This window comes from Scyliorhinus canicula, chromosome 1, assembly GCF_902713615.1.
Source record: "Scyliorhinus canicula chromosome 1, sScyCan1.1, whole genome shotgun sequence".
Lineage (NCBI taxonomy): Eukaryota > Metazoa > Chordata > Chondrichthyes > Carcharhiniformes > Scyliorhinidae > Scyliorhinus > Scyliorhinus canicula.
In genome coordinates, this window is record NC_052146.1 from 305,218,419 (window position 1) to 305,244,557 (window position 26,139).

The 26,139-nt window shown below is 46.5% G+C and overlaps 1 protein-coding gene across 2 annotated transcripts in view; it reads left to right on the forward strand.

The window, feature by feature from the left end:
- The window catches only part of myct1a (myc target 1a), a 99,808-nt gene extending 77,308 nt beyond the window's left edge, over window positions 1-22,500 (forward strand). The window contains exons 1-6 of one of the 2 annotated variants that reach the window (XM_038816928.1): window positions 8,945-9,211; window positions 12,654-12,762; window positions 14,977-15,072; window positions 18,664-18,777; window positions 20,875-20,992; window positions 22,237-22,500. In XM_038816928.1, coding sequence (XP_038672856.1) covers window positions 12,665-12,762; window positions 14,977-15,072; window positions 18,664-18,777; window positions 20,875-20,935 — 369 coding nt within the window. In that variant the 5' untranslated portion in view covers window positions 8,945-9,211; window positions 12,654-12,664 and the 3' untranslated portion in view covers window positions 20,936-20,992; window positions 22,237-22,500. Of the gene's footprint in view, window positions 1-8,944; window positions 9,212-12,653; window positions 12,763-14,976; window positions 15,073-18,663; window positions 18,778-20,874; window positions 20,993-22,236 lie in introns of those variants that run through there. The other variant, XM_038816920.1, reaches the window with a different exon arrangement.
- The last annotated feature ends 3,639 nt before the right edge of the window (window positions 22,501-26,139 follow it).

Below are 26,139 nucleotides of genomic sequence, written 5' to 3' on the forward strand. Positions count from 1 at the left end.
TTAACTTGGTCAAGGTTTTAGAGGAAGTGATGAAGATGATTGATGAGGGTAGGGCAGTGGGTGTTGTCTACATGGACTTCAGTAAGGCCTTTGTCAAAGGCCCTCTTGGCAGACTGGTACCGAAGGTGAAGTCACACAGGTTCAGAGGTGAGCCGGCAAGATGGATACAGAACCGACTCAGTTATCGAAGACGGGGGGCAGTAGTAGCAGCGTTCTTTTCTGAATGGAGGGCTGTGACTAGAGGTGTTCCACAGGGATCAGTGCTGGAATCTTTGCTGTTTGTAGTATACATCATTTTGTTTTATAAATTAGGAGTACCCAATTATTTGTTTTCCAATTACGGGGCAATTTAGCGTGACCAATCCACCGAACCTGCATCTGGGTCCTCAGCGCTGTAAGCAGCAGTGCTAACCACTGCGCCACCGTGTAGTATATATAAAGGATTTGAAAGAAAATGTAACTGGTCTGATTAGTAAGTTTGCAAATGACACAAAGGTTGGTGGAATTGCGGATAGTGATGAGGACTGGCAGAGGATACAGCAGGATATAGAATGGAAGGTCTAATAAAGGTGGGAAATATACAGTAAATGGCAGAACCCTTGAATGTATTGACATTCAGAGGGATCTGGATGTCCAGGTCTACAGGTCACTAGAATTGACAATGCAGGTGGAGAAGGTGGTCCAGAAGGCAAGTGGCAAGCTTGCCTTCATCGACCGGGACGTTGAGTATAAAGTTTGGAAGCCGTGCTGCAGCTGTATTGAATCTTAGTTAGACCACACTTGGAATGTTGGGCACAATTCTCTGTCCTCGTTACACTCTCGCTCAAGTGTAACGAGGGTGGTGAATAGCGGGAGAAGCCAAAAACGTGATTTATGCCAGGCGCCAAACAGTTTGTGATGCAACTGGCCCACTCCTGTTGGCAAAACCAGGATCCTGTCCTAACGTGACGAGAAACCAATTATCACCATTTAAGCCCCATTTCCATAGAATTAGCAAGAGCCACCCCATATCCAACGGCCTCTCATCATTCAGCGGCCTCCCCAGCGAGCGTTCACACTGGCGCCAATTAGTACCTCTTTTGAATTACGTGAACCTGATGGAAAGGCTTCAGCCAGGAGCCGAACACCCAGGGTTTGAGACACAGCTCCGGGGACAGGTCCACAGCAGGAGGGCGGGTGAACTCCACGGGGAGATGACTGGAGAGATGGGCAATGAATATGGGGTTCAGTCCGCATTGCAGAAGAAAGTGATGGAAGAAGGATTTTAATGTGCTGTACAATACCCCACTCCCGATGGTGCCAACCCCCAGCCCCCCCACGCCTATCTCCCCCCCCCCCCCTCCCCGGTCGGCAGTAAATGCACAGCCATGCCGCCCTGTCCTGTGTGTTCACCTCGAGACGTGGCCTTGTCAGAGAGGTGGATCTGGAGGGATTTTTTTGCCCACCATTGCCACTCCATGGGACGGCTCTGGGTTTACGCTCAGCTCCTCCTTGATGGGTCCAATGGGGTCCTGGGGTTGACCATAGGATGAACGGGCATCTGGTTCATGTCCCGGCTACCCCTGTATCGTCTGGCTCTGCCAGCGCTGGCGGTACCCTAATGTCTGCACCATGGCTTTGATGCCCACGGCGATGCTCCTCAGAGACTGGGACACATCCCCTAGTGACTGGACCAGTTTCTTAACTCAATCCAGAAAGATTCCACATCATCAGTACTGATATCTTCCCTCAATATTGCATTGGTATCTTCTTTAAACAACAATGTAACTGCACCACCTTTTCCTTTCTATCTGTCCTTCCTGAAAACTGAATAGCCCTCAATGTTTAGTTGCCATCCTTGATCGCCTTGGAGCCATGTCTCCATAATCCAAACCATATAATATCCCTTTAAATCTACCTGCACAGCAAACGCATCCATTTGTTTTTCAAATGATCTACACGTTTGGTCGAAAAAAGTTAAGGCAAGTCCTTTCAATGTTATTTGTCCCATCCTGAATATTTTTTAGAGTATGATTACCTGATACAGGCCCTTGATTTTTCTGCCTGTCACTTTTGTCATTTTCCTTGCTGTCTTTTTCTCTTGTACTTGATTCCCCCTGCTCTCAGTCATTACATAGGTTCCCATCCCCCTGCCATTAGTTTAATCCCTCCCCAACCGCTCCAGCAAATATTCCCTCCCCTCCCAAGGACATCAGTCCTTGTCCTGCCCAGGTGTATCACGTCCTGTTTGCCCAGATCCCACCTCCCCTAGAACCAGTGCCATTGCACAGGAATCTGAAACCCTCTCCTTCACACCATCTCTTCAGCAACATATTCATCCGATACATCCTGCTATTTCTACTCTCAGACGCAGGTGGCACTGGTAGTATTCCTGAGATCACAACATTTCTGGTCCAACTCCAGGCTGGTTCAGCACAGTGGGCTAAACATCTGCCTTGTAATGCAGAACAAGGCCAGCAGCGTGGGTTCAATTCCCGCACCAGCCTCCCCGAACAGGCGCCGGAATGTGGCGACTAGGGGCACAGTAACTCCATTGAAGGCTACTTGTGACAATAAGCGATTATATTATTATTAACTTCTGAACCTTCTTCCTAACCCCCTATATTCTGCCTTCAGGACCTCATTCCTTTTTTTTACCTATGTTGCTGGTCCCGATGTGTACCATGACCACTGGCTGTTCACCCTGCCCCTCCAGAATGTATCCACTTCGAGACATTTGTGACCCGAGCACCAGGGAGGCAACATACCATTCTGGAGACTCATTTGCGGCCACAGAAACATCCATCTACTCCCCTTACTCTCAAATCCCCAAGAACTATTGCATTTCCACACTCTTTACTCCTCCCCTGTGGAGCAGAACCAACTGTGATGGAATTAATTTGGCTGTTGCTGCTTTCCCCTGAGAGATCATTCCCCTGAACAGTATCCAAAGCCGTATATCTGTTTTTCAGGCGAATGGCCACAGGAAACTGCCTGCCTAGCTCTCTTGTTCTGCCTGGTGGTCACTCATTCTCTTCCTGCCTCTGGGGTCTGAGCCTGTGGTGTGACCAACTCTCTATAGGTGCGATCCACGATACTCTCCGCCTGGCAGATGTTTCACAATTTCACCAGCCGCCGCTCCAGTTCCAAAACCTGGGCATCCAGAAGTTGTAGCTGGAGATACATCCTGCACACATGCTGGCCCTGGGCACTGGTAATGTTCTTGGCCTCCAATATGGAGCAAGTTGAGCAAACCAAGGCCATGTGTTCTCCTGCCTTGACTCACCCTTTTAAATTAAAGCTTTGGGAGATGCTTGATATTAGATTAAATCCAATTCTCTGTCGACGTTCTTTCCTTGTGCTCGTTAATACCAATTATAGGCCTGACAGATTATAAAGCACAAAACCTATTTTAAAACTGTGAGTAATGAAAAATGTTAAGACTCACCAACTTTGCCCGCTATTTACCAATCAGCTCTCTCCCTTGTAGTCTCAGCCACAGCTGGGCAAGACCCCTGAAGATTTAAAAGTCACAAAGCAAGGAGAAAAAGCAAAGAGCACCTTTTACCACTCTGATCCGAATTTCCACTTTGTTGCTCGGGGTTGGGTGGTCGGGGTGGGGTGGGGTGGGCGTAAGGGGGGAGAGTGCAAGTGGGGAGGGAAAGTATAAGCAGGTAGAAAGCCCAAACAGGGGGCAAGGGAGAAGGAAGTTAAGTGGAGACACTTAGTGAGTTTCTCTTGCAGAGGGCTAGCACAGCACAGACATAATGGGTTGAATGGTCTCTGCCGGAGCTGTAACTATTCCGTGATTCGATAATCATTCACATCTCAATGATGGCCCGAAATCTTACACTACTCTATCCCTTGGTCCCTGTTGCTATATTTGCAATAGTAGTTGAAAAAATGAGATGATCTGTTCACAGTTATATTTGTAAAAGGTTGGTCCTTGGTGTAAGGCAACACGGAGTGACACTACTTTAATGCCAATAACGTATCAGGATCTTCATGTTATCCATCTCCCTCAGTAAACATGTCAACTTGAATTGTATGTTAATGTGTCTGGAATGGGCTTTTAATTGGGACATACACATGCTTTGAACTGGTGCTTTGAACTGAGATAAACTAACAGACAGCTAATGATGGGGTTGGAAAAAGTCATGAGAAAGAAAAATATGTTTCTGAATGAATATGTGACCTGTCAGAGATCTCCATGAGTCAATCTAGATGTGAGCGAATAATTGTGTGAAATGTGTGAACAAGATTTGTGTAGTCTGCTGTATCGTATGCACAGGAACAGTGGATCTGTGTTGTGTGAATGTGTGTGTCTTACAGCATATGGTTATGTTTTGTAATTAAGATATATTGGAGTATGTGTGACTATTAATGTGTTCAAGAAAGAAAGTGTGGAAATTGAGCAGATTATTGGTGTTTTCACCATCACCCTAAACCATTGTCCTCTCTTCTGCACTCCCTGACATTTCCCCCTCTATAAACTCATAAATGGTCACCTTTTACTTTCCACTGATGGGGTCCAGCTGGTTTAGATGTGAACAGTACAGCATCTTCTCAGGATTGTACTGGAGTTTCAATCCAGATTATGTACTCAAATCTGGATTGGAACCTGGGCAAAGAAAATACCTGCTGATTCAGGAGGTCCAAGGCTGGCATTTAAATAAAATGTGCAAGACAAAAAGATGTTACTGTCCCCACCAGTTACAGAAGCTGGTAAACTATCACAATATCTTTATCACAATGCGCAATCGCCATTTGGAAGGAATTATGACCTCAAGACATCCCAAGTTCATCACTGCCCACAAAGTGTAGTCACTGTCGCAATGCAGAGGAGTACAACAGCTAAGTAATTGTCCCACAAACAGAAATATTCCATTAATTAACCTCTGGGACACGTTTGAACAATGGCATATGTTCTGTTTGTCTATATCAGTGGTTCAGGGATTCCTTTACACATTTTGCCATGCACTAATTGAAAGGGATGAGATTAAGGGCAAGTCAAGTAAATATGTCTGGTTGCAAAGGTGTTTATTTAATTACCATTCGAAGGGGCAACATTCAGTTGGAGGGTGTTGGGCTACCTCCTCTAACCTGATGTATGACTGATATAATTAAATTATAGTGGTAAATCCAAATGTATATTGTGTCATACAAAGCATCTATCTATTTAGAAGATATTTCTTTTGCATTACAAAATTTGTCCTGGATACTTGACGGCACTGCAGCAGAGTGGTCAGCACTGTTGCTTCACAGTGCCAGGGAATACCCAGTTTCCTCCCTCAAGCCCCGAAAGACGTGCTTGTTTGGTATTTCGGAAATTTTGAATTCTCCCTCAGTGCACCCGAACAGGCGCCGGAGTGTGGCGACTCGGCGATTTTCACAGTGACATCAATTCAGTGTTAATGGCAGCCTACTTGTGACCCGAATGTAGATTATTATGAATTAAGATTATTCACTGAACAGATTTTACTGGACAGCCTTCCTTCTCTAAAAGGCAACCAGGTGGATTTTTACAACAATTGGTAGGTTTCATGGGGAGACTTTCAATTGATTAATTGAATTTAAATTCAACCAGCTGCACGCTCCAGCTCAACCAGTGCCATCATGTTGGCTGAGATGACTGTGTGTGGGGAGGGTAATCTGTATGTGCAGCTGCAGCTTGTCAGCATCCCAAGTGTCAGCCATGGGCATGGCGAATCCCGCACCATTTTTCATTGGAATCAATTGTGTTCCATGCGGCACCAGTGCTAACCCCTTAACAGTAGCGGAATTGATCCGGGTCCGGCACCAGTTTTTCTGTAGTGAAAGTCCACGAATTCTGCGTTGGAGCCACCACTTAGTGACAAAAAAGGGAAATTCCACTTCCGATGTCTTTCAAACAGTCAAGGCAGGAGAACACATGGCCTTGGTTTGCTCGTCTTGCTCCATATTGGAGGCCAAGAACATTACCAGTGCCCAGGGCCAGCATGTGTGCAGGATGTATCTCCAGCTACAACTGCTGGATGTCCAGGTTTTGGAACTGGAGCGGCGGCTGGTGATATTTTGAAGCCTCTGCCAGGCGGAGAGTATCATAGATAGCACCAATAGAGAGGTGGTCACACCACAGGCTCAGACCCCAGAGGCAGGAAGGGAATGAGTGACCACCAGGCAGAACAAGAGAGCTAGGCAGGCAGTTTCCTGTGGCCATTCGCCTGAAAAACAGATATACGGCTTTGGATACTGTTCAGGGGAATGATCTCTCAGGGGAAAGCATAAACAGCCAAATTAATTCCATCACGGTTGGTTCTGCTCCACAGGGGAGGAGTAAAGAGTGTGGAAATGCAATAGTTCTCGGGGATTTGAGTGTAAGGGGAGTAGATGGATGTTTCTGTGGCCGCAAATGAGACTCCAGAATGGTATGTTGCCTCCCTGGTGCTCGGGTCACAAATGTCTCGAAGTGGATACATTCTGGAGGGGCAGGGTGAACAGCCAGTGGTCATGGTACACATCGGGACCAGCAACATAGGTAAAAAAAGGAATGAGGCCCTGAAGGCAGAATATAGGGAGTTAGGAAGAAGGTTCAGAAGTTAATAATAATATAATTGCTTATTGTCACAAGTAGGCTTCAATGAAGTTACTGTGCCCCTAGTCGCCACATTCCGGCACCTGTTCGGGGAGGCTGGTGCGAGAATTGGACCCGCGCTGCTGGCCTTGTTCTGCATTACAAGGCAGATGTTTAGCCCACTGTGCTAAACCAGCCTGGAGTTGGACCTGAAAGGTTGTGATCTCAGGAATACTACCAGTGCCACGTGCGTCTCAGAGTAGAAATAGCAGGATGTATCAGATGAATATGTTGCTGAAGAGATGGTGTGAAGGAAAGGGTTTCAGATTCTTGTGCAATGGCACTGGTTCTAGGGGAGGTGGGATCTGGGCAAACTGAACGTGTTACACGTGGGCAGGACAAGGACTGATGTCCTTGGGAGGGGAGGGAATACTTGCTGGAGCGGTTGGGGAGGGATTAAACTAATGGCAGGGGGATGGGAACCTATGTAATGACTGAGAGCAGGGGGAATCAAGTACAAGAGAAAAAGACAGCAAGGAAAATTAGAAAAGTGATAGGCAGAATATCAAGGGCCTGTATCAGGTAATGATACTCTAAAAAATATCCAGGATGGGACAAGTAACATTGAAAGGACTTGTCTTAAGGTTTTTCAACAGAACGTGTAGAGCATTTGGAAAAAAAATGGATGCGTTTGCTGTGCAGGTAGATTTAAAGGGATATTATATGGTTTGGATTATGGAGACATGGCTCCAAGGCGATCAAGGATGGCAACTAAACATTGAGGGCTATTCAGTTTTCAGGAAGGACAGATAGAAAGGAAAAGGTGGTGCAGTTACATTGTTGTTTAAAAAATATACCAATGCAATATTGAGGAAAGATATTAGTACTGATGATGTGGAATCTTTCTGGTTTGAGTTAAGAAACTGGTCCATTCACTGGGGGATGTGTCCCAGTATCTGAGGAGCATCGCCGTGGGCATCAAAGCCATGGTGCAGACATTGGGGAACCGCCAGCGCTGGCAGAGCCAGACGATACAGGGGTAGCCGGGAACTGAACCAGCTGCCCGTTCATCCGAAGGTCAACCCCAGGACCCCATTGGACCCATCAAGGAGGACATGAGTGCAAACCTGGAGCTGTCCCATGGAGTGGCAATGGTGGGCAAAAAAATCCCTCCAGGATGTCCTGAAACGTGGTACATTGGCGAGACCATGCAGACGCCCTGACAATGGATGAATGGACATTGCGTCACAATTCCCAGGCAGGAATGTTCCATTCCAATCAGGGACCATTTCAGCAGTCAAGGGCATTCAGCCTCTGATCTCCAGGTAAGCGTTCTCCACAGCGGCCTTCAGGACGCGCGACAACGCAGAATCACCAAACAGAAAATTATTGCCAAGTTCCGCACACATGAGTAAGGCCTCAACCGGAACCTTGGATTCATGACACATTACATTCATCCCCCACCATCTTGCCTGGGCTTGCGAAATCCTACCAACTGTCCTGGTTTGATACAATTCACGCCTCTTTAACTTGGGATTACCCCTCTCTCTGGATCTGTAAAGACTTAATTACCTGCAAATGCTCGCATTCAAAGCATTGTCTTGCAACTTTGACTTTATCTATATATATGTTTCTGGAATCTACCTCTTCATTCACCTGAGGAAGGAGCAGTGCTTCGAAAGCTAGTGATTTGAAACAAACCTGTTGGACTTTAACCTGGTGTTGTGGGACTTCTTACTGTGCTCACCCCAGTCCACCGCCCGCATCTCCTCATCATGTTTAAAATGTAGGAGGGGGAAGAGATAAAATTATCATCTCTAAATATGCACAAATTCAAAATGCCAGGTTATGTTCCATTACTGGAATTATTTTATCTGAGTACTTTTAACTGTTCTTAAATGAAACCGTTGTACAGGCGATTTACTCATGTGTAAATGAATAAGGAGAAGTTATGGGGGATTTACATTACGTGAAGACACTGGAGAAACTATGTGAGTGAGTGAGTGAGTTTTGATGAATGCAGTGGCTTGAAAGGCGTTTGGAACCAGATTCAAAAATAATTGGAACAACGATGGGACGTAACTTATAGGGTTTGGAGCAAAGGAAATAATTGGATCGTTCTGTTCAAATGTCGGCAGAGGAACTTCGGGGCCGAATGGTCTTTTTCTGAGTTAACAGATCTTGTGAATCGGTGGGGCTTTGGGTCTGATAAAATTCAAAAAAGCAGAAACTTGTATTTCCTGGGTGAGGGAAGGAAGCAGCGAGATCTGCCTGGAGTGTACAGGCACCTCCTTCAACTAATTGTTAAACCGCTTCTGACCACTCGCTTCCATTCACCAGGCAATGCCGATGACGTCTTTGTGCATGTATTTATGCCCTTTTTTGGAACTGAAACCGGGCTCTATGTTGATGAGCGACTGGTCCTGAAGTATAAAAGCAGAAGTTGCTGAGTGAGTGTCAGAGTTGCAGCCGAGGGGCTTGGGGAGAACCAACGGATCTGGAATTCCCTAAAAGACGGACAGAGAGAGTGAGAGATGCTAATACACTGAGAGCCAGGCGGACAGAGAGAGTGAGAGAGAGATAATTGGGAAAAGGATCCTCAGAGCGGTTCTCCACTTCAGCACCAAGGACAGCGGCTCACACCAACTCAACGTCAAGCTTCACACACCCATCTGGAAGGTTTTCAAATCAATTATTTTTTATTGAACCTGTTCTGGGAGGATGCAAAACGCATGGTGTTAAACAGTGCATTTTCTCATGTATTTCCATGCTATATGACGATGTAATAACTTTCTTTAAAAATGGTGGCGCAGTGGTTAGCACTGCTGCCTCACAGTTCCAGGGACGCGGGTTCAATTCCAGCCTCGGGTGACTGTGGAGTTTGCACTTTCTCCCAGTGTCTGCTTGGGTTTACTCTGGGCACTCTGGTTTCCTCCCACAGTCCAAAGATGTGAAGCTGAGGTAGGTTGGCCATGCTGAATTAGTGTGCAAAAGATCAGGTAGAGTTACTCGGTTTTGGGGATAGGGTGTGGACATAGGTCAGGTGTTCTTTCAGAGGGTTGGTGCAGACGTGATTGGCCGAATGGCCTTCTTCTGCCCTGTCGAGATTCTCTGATTCAAGATAATAATTTAGAATTTTGCATAGTTGGCGTCGTGGTCCATTTTTGACAGTAAACCGGATTGTAGGAAAGATTACACAGAACATAGAACTGTACAGCACAGTACAGGCCCTTCGGCCCACAATGTTGTGTTGACCTAGTCTGAAACTAGGTTCAAATCAACCTACTCCCAATCATTCAAGTGCACTCTATATGCCTATCCAATAACTGCTTGAAAGTTCCTAAAGTGTCCAAATCCACTACCATAGCTGGGAGTGTGTTCCATGCCTCAACCACTCTCTGAGTGAGGAACCTACCTCTGACATCCCTCCTATATCTTCCACCATGAACCTTATAATTGTGCCCCCTTGTAAGAGCTACATCCCCCCGAGGAAAAAGTCACTGAACGTCCACTCTATCCCTCTCATCATCTTATACACCTCAATTAAGTCACCTCTCATCCTCCTATGCTCCAATGAGAAAAGCCCTAGCTCCCTCAACCTTTCCTCATAAGACTTACCCTCCAATCCAGGAAGCATCCTGGTATATCTTCTTTGCACCCTTTCCAATGCTTCCACATCCTTCCTATAATGAGATGACCAGAACTGCACACAATACTCCAAAGGGTTTGTTTAGCACAGTGGGCTAAATAGCTGGCTTGTAAAGCAGACCAAGACCAGCAGCGCAGGTTCAATTTCCATACTAGCCGCCCCAAAAAGGTGCCGGAATGTGGTGACTTGGGGCTTTTCACAATAACTTCATTTGAAGCCGACTTGTGACAAGAAGTGATTTTCAAGTGTGGTTGAACCAAGGTCTTGTACAGTTGCAGCATAACCTCATGGCCCTTAAACTCAATCCCCCTGTTAATAGATGCTAAGATACTAACGGCTTTCTTCACGGCTCTATCAACTTGGGTGGCAACTTTTAGAGATCGATGGACATGAACTCCGAGATCTCTCTGCTCCTCCACATTCTTCAGAACCCTACTGTTAACCAGGTAATCCACATTCAAATTTGTCCTACCAAAATGAATCACCTCACACTTACCAGGGTTAAAGTCCATCTGCCACTTTTCAGCCCAGCTCTGCATCCTATCAATGTCTCTTTGCAGCCTACAACAGCCCTCCACATTATCCACTACTCCAACAATCTTGGTGTCATCAGCAAATTTACTAACCCAACCTTCAACTCCATCATGCAAGTTATTGATAAAAAAATCACAAATGGCAGAGGACCCAGCACAGATCCCTGTGGTACACCGCTGGTGACTGGGCTCCAGGATGAAAATATACCAACTACCGTCACCCTCTGTCTTCTATATGATAGCCAGTTACTGATCCAATCGGCCAAATTTCCCTCTATGCCATGCCTCCTTACTTTCTTCATGAGCTGACCATGGGGCACCTTATCGAATTCCTTATTGAAACCCATGTATATGACATCAACTGCTCTACCTTCATCTATGTACTTAGTTAGCTCCTCAAAGAATACAATCAAACTTGTGAGGCAAGACTTACCCCTCACAAATCCGTGCTGACTATCCTGGATTAAGCTGTATCTTTCCAAATGATCATAAATCCTATCCCTCAGGACCCTCTCCAATAATTTATGATGACCGAAGTGAGACTAATCGGCCTATGATTCCCAGGGTTATACCTGTTCCCTTTCTTGAATAAGGGGACAACATTTGCCTTTCTTCAGTCTTCTGGCACTATTCCTGTAGGCAGCGAGGACATAAAGGTTCTACAATCTCATCCCTCGCCTCCCAAAGAATCCTAGAATATATCCCATCAGGCCCAGAGACTTATCTATCCTCAGGCTTCTCAAAATTTCTAACACATCTTCCTTCCAAATATCTACCTCCTCCAGCTTACCAGCCTGTAACGCACTATCCTCCTCAACAACACAGACCCTCTCCTTTGTGAACACTGAAGAAAAGTATTCATTCAGGGCCTCTCCTATATCTTAAGACTCCATGCACACATTCCCACTACTGTCCTTGACCGGCCCTAACTTCACCTTGATCATTCTTTTATTCCTGACAGAAGTGTAAAAAGCCTTGGGGTTTCCATGATCCTACCCACCAACAACTTCTCATGCCCCCTCCTAGCTCTCCTAAGCCTTCCCTGAGCTCCTTCCTAGCTATCTTGTATTCCTCAAGTTCCCTAACTCAACCTTGTTTTCTCATCCTTGCATAAGCCCCCTGCTTCCTCTTGACAAGACATTCAACCTCTTTTGTAAACCACAGTTCCCTCACTCGACCACTTCCTCCCTGTCTGACAGGGACATACAGATCAAGGACACGCAGTATTTGCTCCATGAACAAGCTCCACATCTCAATTGTGCCTATCCCTGACAGTTCCTGTTTCCATTTTATGCTCCCCAATTCTTGCCTAATCGCAACATAACTACCCTTCCCCTAGTTATAAACCTTGCCCTGCCACATGTTCCTATCCCTCTCCAAGCTAAAGTGAAAATCACCAAATTGTGGTCACTGTCTCCAAAGTGCTCTCCCACAACCAAATCTACCACTTGGCCCAGTTCATTACCCAGTACCAAATCCAATGTGGCCCCTTGTCATTCTATCCACATATTGTGTGAGGAAACCCTCCTACACACACTGAATAAAAACAGCCCCATCCAAACTATTCGAATTATAGTGGTTCCAATCAATATTTGGAAAGTTAAAGTCACCCATGACAACTACCCTGTGACTACCTACCTATCCAAAATCTGCACTGCAATCTTTTCCTCCACATTTCTGTTACTGTTTGGGGGCCTATAGAAAACTCCAAACAAAGTGACCGCTCCTTTCCTATTTCTAACTTCAGCCCACATTACCTCGGTAGACAGATCCTCCTCAAACTGCAGTATGTGATATTTTCCTGCCTCACAGATCCTGCAGTTTCCTTCTTGGTATTGGGTGTGAATTCAAATCTGAAACCCTTCAGCAGAGTGAGGGACAAGTTAAAGACTGTTGTGAATGGATTAATTGAGTAATGCGTTCGTATCTTGGATTTCAGGATCGTACGCGATGATGATCAGGTTCAGCTCCCATTTTGTGATGCTTTTCATTCTACTTAATGTCCTCTATTCGCCAGGATCGGCGCTTGAAAACGACTCAAACTTGAGGTAAGCCCCTCCACCCCTTTCCCTGGAGACTGTGCAATAATTTGGGAACAGGACACCCTTCCTTTAACCAATTAGGACATAATGTGAGAAGTCCCAAACCAATATATAAACATTTGTAATGAGGTTTCAGCTGTCATTACACCAACACATAAATACAACATTGTGTAGGGGGGTTTATCAGCAATCTGTTAAACAGACTGGCACTTTGCATTGTGACACACAAATTTGGTCCATAGATTCCCTCAGGAAACTGAGACCAGTTGAACTTCATTGTTTACCAAGAGCTGGTGGAATGTGAAGGCGGGGGGAGGAGGAGATCACAATTTCAGATGATTGGGGTTGAAATTTAAGCCACCGCATTAGGCACAATGAGAGTGTTAATAATGAATGTGCACAGGTTGAGGGAGTGAGCTGCCCCATGAAGTGGTTGAGGTGAAGAGCATGGACGGTCTTGGAAAACATGCAGGAGGGAGCATGGAACAGAATGACATGGGGACCGGGCTGGGAGGAGGGGCACAAACATTGACCAGTTGGAACATAAAGCCTGTTGCTGTGTTATAAACTCTACACCATTCTGTCTGAACCAAAACTCACTGTCGATGACACAGCCGACTCCTGTGTGAACTGGAATCAATTTGCCAAGCATGTGGAATGAGGAACGAATGTGAGGTGGTCTCCCCACCCTGTTGTGGGTTATCCGAGTCCTTAGCTGCTACCTAACGTTTTCCATGTAAACAGCTGGATCATAACGTTTATCACCTCCTTCACTGTAGCAGGAGTAGAGGACACGGCTCTGCACTGTAGGATTCTATGATATCGGCTGGGTGGGATGATTCTATCTAGGTATACTGATACAGATGAACTCTTTCCGATCAAAGACCTCTCCCACCCGGCTTACTCACTCTTCCAACTTCTTCCATTAGGCAGGAGATACTAAAGTCTGAGAACACACACTAAAAGATTCAAAAACAGCTTCTTGCCCACTGTTACCAGACTCCTGAACGACCCTCTTAAGGACTGATGGACGAATGGACTCATCAGGGGCGGCATTGTCCCCCACCCGGCGTGACGGAGGGTCCCGGAGTAGGGGGGTGGCGCCAACCACTCAGGGGTCGTGCCTACCCAAGGGTGTGGAATTCTCCCCACCTTTGGGGGCCAGCCCCGCGCCGGAGCGGTTGCCACCAGAAGACCGGCGCAAAAAACCGGCGTCCCCGGCAGCGGGGCTGGCCGAAAGGCTTTCGCCGGTCCGCGCATGCGCCGGCAGTGACGTCAGCGGCAGGTGGCCGCTGACGTCACTGCCGGCGCATGCGCGATGTGGGGTTCTCTTCCGCTTCCGCCATGGCGGAGGCCGTGGCGGCCGCGGAAGAAACTAGTGGAGCCAGAGCACTGGCCCGGAGTCGGAGCCGGGATCGCGGGCCAGGCCACCGTGGGGGCACCCCCCGGGGTTTGATTGCCCCCGCCCCCTCAGGACCCCGGGGGCCTGCTCGCTCTGCTGAGCCCACCGTTCAAGAGGTGGTTTAAACCTCGGCGGCGGAAGAAGGCCACCCAGCGCCGGGACTTCGGACCATCCGGGTCGGAGAATCGCCGCAGGGGCCTCTCCGTCGCCACTTCCCGGGTGGTGGAGAATCTCTGCCACGGCGGGGGCGGGATTTTAGGCGCCCCCAGGCGATTCTCCGACCCTGCTGGGGGTCAGAGAATTTCGCCCCTGATCTCTTCACGCATCGTCTCTACTGAGCAGTCCTCCACTCCTTTGTGTTTCACCCGATGTCTGTGCCAATGAATTTACATTGTGTTATTTATGTTTGCCCGATTTTCTTTTCATGTACAGAATGATCTGTCTCAGCTGAACGCAGAACAATACTTTTCACTGTACCTCGGTACACATGACAATAAATCAATCCAATCCTGGCAAACCCACTGGTACATAAATGAGCTGGCTGCACATAGCGACAGAGAACAATTCATTGTGTGCACACACCCTTTAAGATCAGTTGGTTTAGCTTTGTGTTGTGTAATACTGCTTATAATTTGGATTAATATAATTTATACTGTGCCCTTTGAGGTTATATGGATAGTGTGTGTGTGAGGATAGTGTGGGTTTGACTGGTTTGTGTTCTACATGGCTATACTCGACTTCCAGTTGAAATGATGTTGTTGATGGCTCTGTAGAATCTGACTATGATTAGATTGATAATGTTTACTTTTACCTCCTAGACTGGGAAATGCTGTTGCGTTGGGTGGAGAGTCCAACGAGGATCAGTTACAATCACCAGTAAAAACCGACAGTGACAAGAAGCAAAGCCCCTTGAGGTGAGTGACTCCCATCACCATGATGACCAGCAGCATCAAACATCATTCACCTGAAAAGTACAGTGCAACTTATTCAACTGGTCAATTATTCAGATCTACATAAGACCATAGTGGTATAGAGGTATCGTCAAGAAACCAGAGACGGGATTCTCCCCTACCCGGCGGGGTGGGGCTCCCGGCCGGACGGAGTGGCGTGAACCACTCCGGCGTCAGGCCGCCCCAAAGGTGCGGATTCCTCCGCACCTTTAGGGGCTAGGCCCGCCCCGGAGTGGTTGGCGCCTCGCCGGTTGACGTGGAAGGCCTTTGGCACCACGCCAGCCGGTGACAAAGGGACTCCGCTGGCCAGCGGGAGTCCGCGCATGCGCAGGAGCATCAGCGGCTGCTGACGTCATCCCCGCGCATGCGCATGGGGTGGGTCACCTACGCGTCAGCCATCACGGAGTCCTACATGGCCGACGCGTAGGAAAAGAGTGTCCCCCACCGAACAGGCCCGCCCGCGGATCGATGGGCCCCGATTGCGGGCCAGATCGCCCCGTGCCCCCCCCCCACCAGGACTCCAGAGCCCGCCCTCGCCGCCAGGTCCCACCGGTAAGGGACCTGGTTCGATCTATGCTGTCGGGACCGGCATAGAAGCAGCAGGAGTTCGGCCCATTGCAGGCCGGAGAATCGCCGGGGGGGGCGACTGGTGCTGTGCGATTCCCGCCCCCGCTAAATCTCCAGCGCCGGAGAATTCGGCGGCCAGCGGGGGCGGGATTCACGCCGTTCCCCGGCGATTCTCCGACCCGGCGGGGGGTCGGAGAATCCTGCCCCAGATCCAGGTTAATGGGAGGAGGACCCGGGTGTGATTTGATTTTTTTGATTTGATTTTGTTTATTGTCACGTGTACTGAGGCACAGTGAAAAGTATTTCTCTGCGAGCAGCTCAACAGATCATTAAGTACATGAAAAGAAAAGGAAATATAAGAAAATACATAAAGGGCAACACAAGGTACACAATGTAACTACATAAACAGCGGCATCGGGTGAAGCATACAGGGATGTAGTGTTAATCAGGTCTGTCCATAAGAGCGTCATTTGGAAGTCTGCTAACAGCGGGAAAGAAGCTGTTTTTGAGTCTGTTTGTGCGTGTTCTCAGACTTCTGTATCTCTTGCCCGATGGGAGGAGTTGGAAGAGTGAGTAAGCCGGGTGGGAGGGGTCTTTGATTAACTCAATGGGTTTGAACCCACCACTGCAGATATGAAATTTGAATGAAAAAAAAAACAGAATTAAAGGGCCTAATGATGACCATGAAACCATTGTGGATTGTTGTTAGAACATAGAACAGTACAGCACAGAACAGGCCCTTCGGCCCTCGATGTTGGGCCGAGTTTTGTCCGAAACCAAAATCAAGCTATCCCATTCCCTGTCATTCTGGTGTGCTCCATGTGCCTATCCAATAACCGCTTGTGTTAAAACCCATTTGGTTCACTCATGCCTTTTGGGGAAGAGAATCTGCCGTCCTCACCTGTCCTACTCTAGCTGTCCTACTCTAGAAGCGTGGGTGATTTTAAATTGCTTAGTAAGCCACTCAGCTGAAGGGCAATTAGGGACAGACAACAAATGCTGTCCTTATAAGTGACACCCACATCCCATAAACGAATGAAAATAGGAGAAGTCGGCTGTTGGGCCTCTTGTACCTGCATCGCTCTGCAACACGTTCATGGCTGATCTGAGTGTACCAGTAATTCGGTTTTCCTGTCTAATCCCTTGGCTCCCTTGTCAATCATAAACATGTCTTATTCAGCCTTGAATATATTCAATGACCAGCCTCCACTGTTGTCTGGGGAAGAGCAAATCCACGAACTAATGGTCTCCCGAGAGAGAGAACAATCCTCATCCCGTCCTCAATGGATGACCCTTATTTTAAACATAGAGAATAGGAGCAGGAGTAAGCCATTCGGCCCTTTGACCCTGCTCCGCCATTATTATGATGATGGCTGATCATCCAACTCAGTAAACTCTTCCCACTTCCCCCCCATATCCTTTGATCCCATCAGCCCAAAGTGCTCCATCGAACTGCTTCTTGAAAACCTACCATGTTTTGGCCTCAATTGCTTTCTGCGGCAGACAATTCCACGGCTCTCCATTCTCTGGGTAAAGAAATGTCTCCTCATCTCAGTCCTAAATTGTTTATCCTCAGACTGTGATCGCTGGTTCTGGACACACCCACCATTGGAAACATCCTTCCTGAATCTATCCTGTCTCGTGTTGTTAACATTTTATAGGTTTCCGTGAGATCTCTCCCCCGCCGGCCCCCTCATTCTTTTAATTCCAGTGAATTTAATCCTCACCGACTCAATCGCTGCTCATACATGAGTCCCGCCTTCCCAGGGTCAGTCTGGTAAACCTTTGCTGCATTCCTTCCATATCAGGAACATCCTTTATCAGATAAGGAGACCAAGGGGCTGGTTTAGCTCACTCGGCTAAATCGCTGGCTTTTAAAGCAGACCAAGCAGGCCAGCAGCACGGTTCGATTCCTGTACCAGCCTCCCCGGACAGGCGCTGGAATGTGGCGACTTGGGGCTTTTCACAGTAACTTAATTGAAGCCTACTCGTGACAATAAGCGATTTTCATTTTCATTTCAAAACTGCACACAATATTCTAGGTGTGGGGGCGGCACGGTGGCGCAGTGGTTAGAACTGCCACCTAACGCTGCTGAGGACCCGGATTCGATCCTAGTCCCAGGTCACTGTTTGTGTGGAGTTTGCACACTGTAATTGCAGCAAGATATCCCTGCTCCTGTACGCGGATCCTTTCACTAAGAAGGCCAACACACCATTTGCCTTCGTTACTGCCTGCTGAACCTGCATGCTTACCTTCAGCAACTGGTATACAGGGATGCCCATGTCTCAAAGCACATTCCCCTCTCGTAATTTCTGGCCATTCAGAGAATGACCTGCCTTCCCCCTTTTACCACCAAAGTGGACAAGACTGTAAGACAAAAGGAGGCCATTCGGCCCTTCGAACCCCGCTCCGCCATTAATTATGATCGCGGCTGATCATCATGTTCAATACCCTGATCCCACCTTCACGAGCTAAATTTCCACTACCTTTTACCTGATCTGAGTTTGACCTATCAGATCCTACTGCTAGGACCCCATCCTCCTGTCACACTAGTTTAAATACGCCCCAACAAAACTAGCAAAAGCCCCCGCTAGGATATTGGTCCCAGCTCTGCCTGGGTGCAATCCGCCTGGTTGCAATAGCTACTTTCAAAATGGGGGGGAATGAGGGAAAGAGTTACAGGGGTATGGGGATGTGGTGGGACTAACTTGATGGCTCTTCCAAAGAGCTGGCATTTATACAATGGGCCAAATGGACTCCCCTGTCACGAGGGTTGGTGATGTAGGAATCTTCAATCACTTCCTGTTAGTATGGTTAGCTGGCTAAGAGGAACTCATTAATGTTTACTTACAGCATTTGAGATTTGAGAGGAGGAATGAATATAATCTGTTATCAGGATGGGTTGAGGTTTCAATGTGGGAGTGTTGAATCTTTAACTCTGCATGGCCTGGTTAAGTTAGACTGAAGATGCTATTTTTGGTGACCAGCAGTGCCCCGAATGAAAACATTCCAGACAAACGTGGTTTATTCAAAAAATTGTTGAAGAAGAAGTTCAAGAAGTTTTTGAAAAAAGCCGCCATGAGAGCTTTGGGCCTTACCAGGTACCGTAATTAAATGTGGACCAATGGCAGAAGAATCAAGAGCTCATAAGACTAGTTTAATGCTGCTATGATTGTGTTTCAATGCAAATCGCTTTGGGAGTGCGCTGTTAGCACTCTGGGTATACCTACATCTCGGGACTGTAGCGGTTCCAGACGGCAATTCACCACCACCTTTTGAGTAGGCCAGACCTGGCTCAGAGGGCAGATATCTTTGCCTAAGTGGCACTCAATTTGTCTGATAATCAATGATAATTTTATCATTTCTAAGGCAGGTTTAATTCCAAATTTTATTAACCAAATTTAACTTTGATCAATTGCACTGGTGGAATTTGAAACTGTGTCCTCAGATCAGTAATTAGCCTGGGTCTCTGGATTACTATCCAGCAACTATGTCACCCTTTGCCCACCACTGATGTAAGATTTACTGGTACCATAATTGTTCGGCATTTCCTTTGATTTCTTTCAAAACAATGGTACCATGTTTGCATTTCTCCAGTACCTCAGTGTGTCTCCTCAGGATTGTAAAATCCTCTTGAGAGCATCTGCTATTGCCTCCCTGACTTCCTTCATTGCATCGGAAACTTTCTATCGCTGGCGACTTATTAATTTCAAGAATTTCAATCCTTCGAGTGCTTCCGCACCCTTTATGACTCTCCCATTCAGTATCTCACAGCCCTCCTGGACCACTATATCTGCCTCATCCAGTTCCTTTGTAAACACGGAGACAAAATATTAATTAAAAAATCATTCCCAGCCCCTACATCAACATACATCTTCCCCTTTTCATCTCTGATAGGTCCTACTTTTCCTTAAATAACCATTTACCATTAATATATTGGCAAAAAATCTTTGCGTTGTCTTTAACTTTACTTGCTAATCTTTTGTCAAGCCCCGTCTTTCATTTCTTTCTTGACTGCGTTCCTGCACTTTCCATACTCGTCTAGCAGTTTGCAGGGCTTAGTTCCTTATGCCTATCCCGCACTTTCTTTTGTGGTTGTTCTTCCCCAACTCCAACTGAACTGTGATCACTGTCCCCGATATGGTCACCAACATTCATGTCACCCACTAGCCCTTCTTAATTCCCCAAGATTACGTCAAAATTGTATCTCCACTCGTTGAGTTTATCACTACTTCAGTGAAAAATATTTTGTGGACACATTGTGTGAATGTTTGTCCCCGAGGTCCCCTTATATTGTTTGATTCCCAGTTTATATTGGGATAATTATAGTCTCCTACTGCCTCTCTGACGTGCCTGAAAGTTCTCTATCCAGGGATATTGAGCTGCCAATTTTGCCCTTCGTTTATCCAGGTTTCCATGATAGCAATGCCATCCAGCTGCCATGTGTCTCTCTGTGCTCTTAACTCAGCTGCCTTGTTTGTAATAGTCCTCGCATTGAAGTATAAGCAGTTTAACTCCACCATTTTTCCTTTCTGGATACTTTTAAAACTTTGCCTCTCTGCTAATACCAAGTGCATCATTACATCTTCGACATTGTCGGCACCATAGAAACATAGGAAATAGAAGCACAAGCTGGCTGTTCAGCCCTTCGAGCCCTGCTCTATCATTCATTATGATCAAGTTCAGTACCCTGATCCTGCCTTCACGAGCTAAAGTTCCACCTCTATTTTCCTGATCTGATTTTGACCAATCAGATCCGACTCCTGGGATCCCATCCCCGTCACAATAGTTTAAATACTCCCGAACAGAACTAGCAAAAGCCCCCGCTAGGATATTGGTCACAACTCTGCCTGGGTGAAACCCACCCGGTTGCAATAGCTACTTTCAAAATGGAGGGGTATGAGGGGAAGAGTTACAGGGGTATGGGGATGGAGTGGGACTAACGTGATGGCTCTCCCAAAGAGTTGGCATTTATACAATGGGCCAAATGGTCTCCTCCTGTGTTCTGTGACGAGGGGTGGTGATGTAGGAAGGGTGTGGAACACATTGGTGGTTTTTTACAGCATTTGAGATCTGAGAGGAGGAACGTATATAATCTGTTATCAAGGTGGAGTTGGTTTGAATGTGGGAGTTTGTATCTTTAACTCTGCATGGCCTGGCTAAGTTAGACTAAAGATGCTATTTGTGGTATCCAACAGTGCCCCGAATCAACATATTCCAGTGGCACGTCAGTCTGGTGCCCTCTTCACCGAACAATAAAGCGGAGAAGATGGCGTTGAAATAATACGTCAACAGCTTAACGGCTGGTGAGACCAGGTACCGTAACTAAATTGCACCGTGTTTTACTATGTTGATATTCTCTTCACAATAATAATGAAGCAGTCCATGTCCAAATGCAGCAAGACCTGGACAATATCCAAGCTTCAGCTGACAAGTGGCAAGTTACATCCATGCCACACAAATGCCAAGCAATGACCATCTCCTAAAAGAGTAGATCTAACCACCGCCCCTTGACATTCACTGGCATTACCATTGCTGATTCCCCCACAAGCAGCATCCGGAGGTTTATCATTGATCAGCAACTGAACTGGATTAGCCACATTTATAATGTGACCTGCAGAGCAGAGCAAAGGCGAGGAATCCTGCGGATTCACCTCCTGACCCCCCAAAGCCTGTGCACCACCTACAAAGCACAAGTCAGGAGTGTAATGGAATCCTCTCCACATACCTGGATGAGTGCAGCTCCAACAACACTCATAAAGCTCAACATCATCCAGTATAAAGCAGCCCATTTGATTGCTCCCCTTCCACAAACATTCAAACTCACCACCACCGACGAACAGTGGCAGCCGTGTGTACCCTCAGATGCCCTGCAGCAAATCACCAATGTTCCTTATCCAGAACGGATGGACCAAATTTCTTCCTTCTGCACTATAGATTCTATGATTCTATGACTGCAACGGTTCAAGAAGGCAGCTCACCATCATCTTCTGATGGACAACTAGGAATGTGCAATAAATACTGGCGACTCCCACAACCCGTAAATAAATTTTAAAACACATATCCCCAATAAAACGGATGCTAAGGATTCTCTTCCCTGCTTTCTGTTGATTTATTATGTGCAATAACAGAGGTGGAGACCATCAGTTGAACTTCTTTTTCAGATGTAAGTATCTCTGACAAGGTCAGCATTTGTTAACCATTTCCTAATTGCCCTTGAACTGAGGGACTTGCTCGGCCATTTCAGAGGGCAGTTCAGAGTCCACCTTATCGCTGTGGGGATGGAGCCACATGTTGGCCAGACCAGGTGGAGACGGCAGATTTCCTTCCTGAAAGGTGCTCGGTGAAAGATGGGTTTTTACAACAATCGATGATGGTGTCAGCCGTGCTGGTTACTTGAGTTTTATAGAATTAACATAACTAAAATGATTGATCAATGTTCATGGGATAATTTTCTATTTCAAATGGGCTATGATGGGAGGCTGAAATTTCTCTGAATATATCGAGACTCTATTAATGAAAAGATACAAACTAAAACCACTTTTTTTTGTTTGAAATAGAATCGCTGAAGAACATCCTACTTAGTGAACTGAAAACTACCTACGGCCTTTTTTCCACTATTAATCAGGAGATGAAATACCTTCAGTATCAAATTCCAAAATAATGTTATGCAGTGAATGTCTTGGTGACCTAGTCAGTTGCTTGTAAATGAGAGTCACTCTTTATACACTGTAATAACAGCCCTTTTGTCAATCTCTGCCTAAAAGCTCTGCCTGCAATGTTACACATTCCTATACTGTTTCAATCCCTAATAAATGTACTGAATGCAACTTGTGAAAGCCACATTATTAACTTGCATTGTAAACATGCTCATTGCGTTCAAGGCTGTTCATCAAATCTTGCATTTGTCATTGTCTTTAGACCAGAAACTTGGTTGAATTATTTCTCTGGTCTATCAAGTGGTATATAATTTTTTTCCTATCACTGCTATAGATTATAAGGAAAGGCCTTATCTCAAAAGGACTACAATCTATAGAATCATAGAATCATACAGTGCAGAACGTGGCCATTCGGCCCAACAAGTCTGCACCGGCCCTTGGAAAGAGCACCCTACTTCAGCCCACACCTCCACCTTATCCCCGTAACCCAGTAACCCCACCTAACCTTTTTGGGCACTAAGGGCAATTTAGCATGTCCAATCCACCTAACCTGCAAATCTTTGGACTGTGGGAGGAAACCAGAGCACCCAGAGGAAACCCACGCAGACACGGAGAGAGCGTGCCGACTCCACAGAGACAGTGACCCAAGCCGGAAATCAAACCCAGGTCCCTGGCACTGTGAAGCATAGTGCTAACCACTGTGCTACCGTGCCGCCCTAACGACCCATCGCTCATTGAATCTCGACGGAGAAATCTTTGACTGTTCGTTCTGCTTCAAAATATTTTAAACAGTATGACTAGAAAAGCACTGAGACACACACACACATTGGAATGAGAGGGTTCCAGTGAACAGACTGTGGAAAGAACTTTAACCACTTACACAGCCTGAAATAACATCACACCATTCACCGCGAGGTATATGAGGAAAGATTGAATAGTTTCGGCCTATACTCTCGACCGTTTAGAAGAATGTGGGGAGATCTAATTAAGGTATGCAAGATGCTAAAAGATATGGGTACAGTAGACGTGGAGCGGATTCTTCCTCTTGTGGGCATTCTAAAATGAGAGGTTATAATCTGAGAATTAGCAAATTTAAAACAGGTTTGAGGAATAAACTACTTCTCCCAAAGGTCTGTGAATCTGTGGAATTTCCTATCCCAGAGGGCTTTGGATGCAGGGAAGTGAGTAAATTTAAGGAGGAGTTAGACAGATTTCTAATTGGTAATGTGTTGAAGGGTTGTGGAGAATGGGCAGGACGGGGGAGTTGAGACCAGGATGGGATCAGTCATGATCATATTGAGGGTGTTAGGCTCAGGAGGCGAAATTACCTACTCCCATTCCTAGGTCATGTGTTCTGGGGAGATGCTCTAGCTGAGTTTGCAATCTAGCTCTTGGTCTCTAACATTGTAGGTAGCAGATGAGGAACATATCAGCCATGATAGAATGGCTGAGCAGACTCGATGGGACCAATGGCCTAATTTTGCTCCTGTATCTTATGACCTTCTGACTTAGTGAAGTGTTTAAGGTGATCAGAGGAACTGAAAGGATGGGGAGACGTAAACCATTATCTCAGGTGGAGGAGACCTGAACAAAGGGGCACAGAATGAAAATTCGGGCCAGGATGTACTTGCTTCACATTGTAGAAGCCTGGAAAACATTTCCCCAAAAACCACTGAGATTGGGGTCAAATGCAAATTAAAAAACTGAGATTGCTCGATTTTTATTAGGCAAGGCTATTGAGGATTACAGAATGAAGTTGGGGGAATTGAGTTTACAATACAGATAGATTTGCTGTAATCCAGTTGAATGGCAAGAACAAGTTAGAGATGCTGAATGGCCTCCTCCTGTACTATTTACCGTGGACTAGATTCTCCGTTCTGAGGACTAAGTTCTCCCCCTGGAGTTGAATCGGAGGAACTGCGTGTTCCCACTGGGAGAAACGACCAGGATAAATTCAGGTCAGGCAGATGGGCCAGCACATTGCCCACGTGCAGCCCGAGCCATTGTTTTTCCTCACTGCCACCTGATTCGCTGGGCTCGGGATGCACATCAATAGCAGAACAAGCTGGAGCTGCTTGTAGACACTGCACTCGCCACAGACTGTCATTCCAGCCAAGGAGATGGCTGCACAAAGACCTTTCCCAAGCTTCCGGAAGTTGGAGATTGACCGAAAGCTGGATGTTATTGAGGGGAGGATGGACAGAGGGAGGGAGGTAGAAGATGGGAAATTATAGGCCGGTTAGGCTGACTGCGGTCATTGGTAAGGTTTTAGAAACCATTATTAAAGATGAGATCGTGGAGTACTTGGAAGTGCATAATAAAATAGAACTGAGTCAGCATGGCTTCGTCAAGGGGAGGTCACGTCTGACAAATCTGTTAGAGATCTTTGAGGAGTTTTGTGAGGGCCACAAAGAATCCAGCATGAATTGAAGTATAGAAAGAAATAACATAACTTTACAACAACATATATATACACAACAGCAGCAGCAGCAACTTCCCTTGCTGCTCACTCTCCTCGAGCCGGTTCCAAACTGGCCAGCTCTATTTATGCAGGGAATCTGCTAATGATTTCTCTGCCCCCTGATTGGGGAAGCTCATACTCCCAAAAGACTGTGGGATTGCCATTGTTTGCCAGCCAGTGGTAAGCAGGCAGGTTATAACAAGGAGGTATCAAGGAAGTTAGACAAAGGAGAACCAGTGGACGTGATTTATTTAGATTTCCAGAAGGCCTTTGACAAGGTGTCGCATAGGAGACTGTTAAATAAGTTAAGACCCCATGGCGTTAAGGGTAAGATCCTGGCATGGATAGAGGATTGGCTGACTGGCAGAAGGCAGAGTGGGGATAAAGCGGTCTTTTTGAGGATGGCAGCCGGTGACTAGTGGTGTGCCTCAGGGGTCTGTGCTGGGACCACAACTTTTCACAATATACATTAATGATCTGGAAGAAGGAACTGAAGGCAATGTTGCTAAGTTTGCAGGTGATACAAAGATCTGTAGAGGGACAGGTAGTATTGAGGAAGCAAGGGGGCTGCAGAAGGACTTGGACAGGTTAGAAGAGTGGGCAAAGAAGTGGCAGATTGAATACAATATGGAAAAGTGTGAGGATGTGCACTTTGGATGGAGATGTGGAGGCATAGACTGTCTTCTAAATGGGAAGATGCTTAGGAAATCAGAAGCACAAAGTGACTTGGGAGTCGTTGTTCCTGATTCTCTTAAGGTTAACGTGCAGGTTCAGTCGGCAGTTAGGATGGCAAATGCAATGTTAGCATTCATGTCTCGAGGGCTAGAATACAAGACCTGGGATGTACTTCTCAGGTTGTATCAGGCTCTGGCCAGACCCCATTTATGTATTGTGAGCAGTTTTGGGCCCCGTGTCTAAGGAAGGATGTGCTGGTCTTGGAAAGGGTCCAGAGGAGGTTCACAAGAATGATCCCTGGAATGAAGAGCTTGTTGTATGAAGATCGGTTGAGGACTCTGGGTCGGTACTCGTTGGAGTTTAGAAGGATGAGGGGGGATCTTATTGAAACTTACAGGATACTGCGAGGCCTGGATAGAGTGAATTTGGAGAGGATGTTTCCACTTGTAGGAGAAACTAGAACCAGAGGACACAAGCTCAGACTAAAGGGACGATCCTTTAAAACAGAGATGAGGAGGAATTTCTTCAGCCAGAGGGTGGTGAATCCATGGAACTCTTTGCCGCAGAAGGCTGTGGAGGCCAAATCACTGAGTGTCTTTAAGACAGAGATAGATAGGTTTTTGATCAATAATGGGATCAGCCATCTCACTGCTGAACGCAGACGCCAA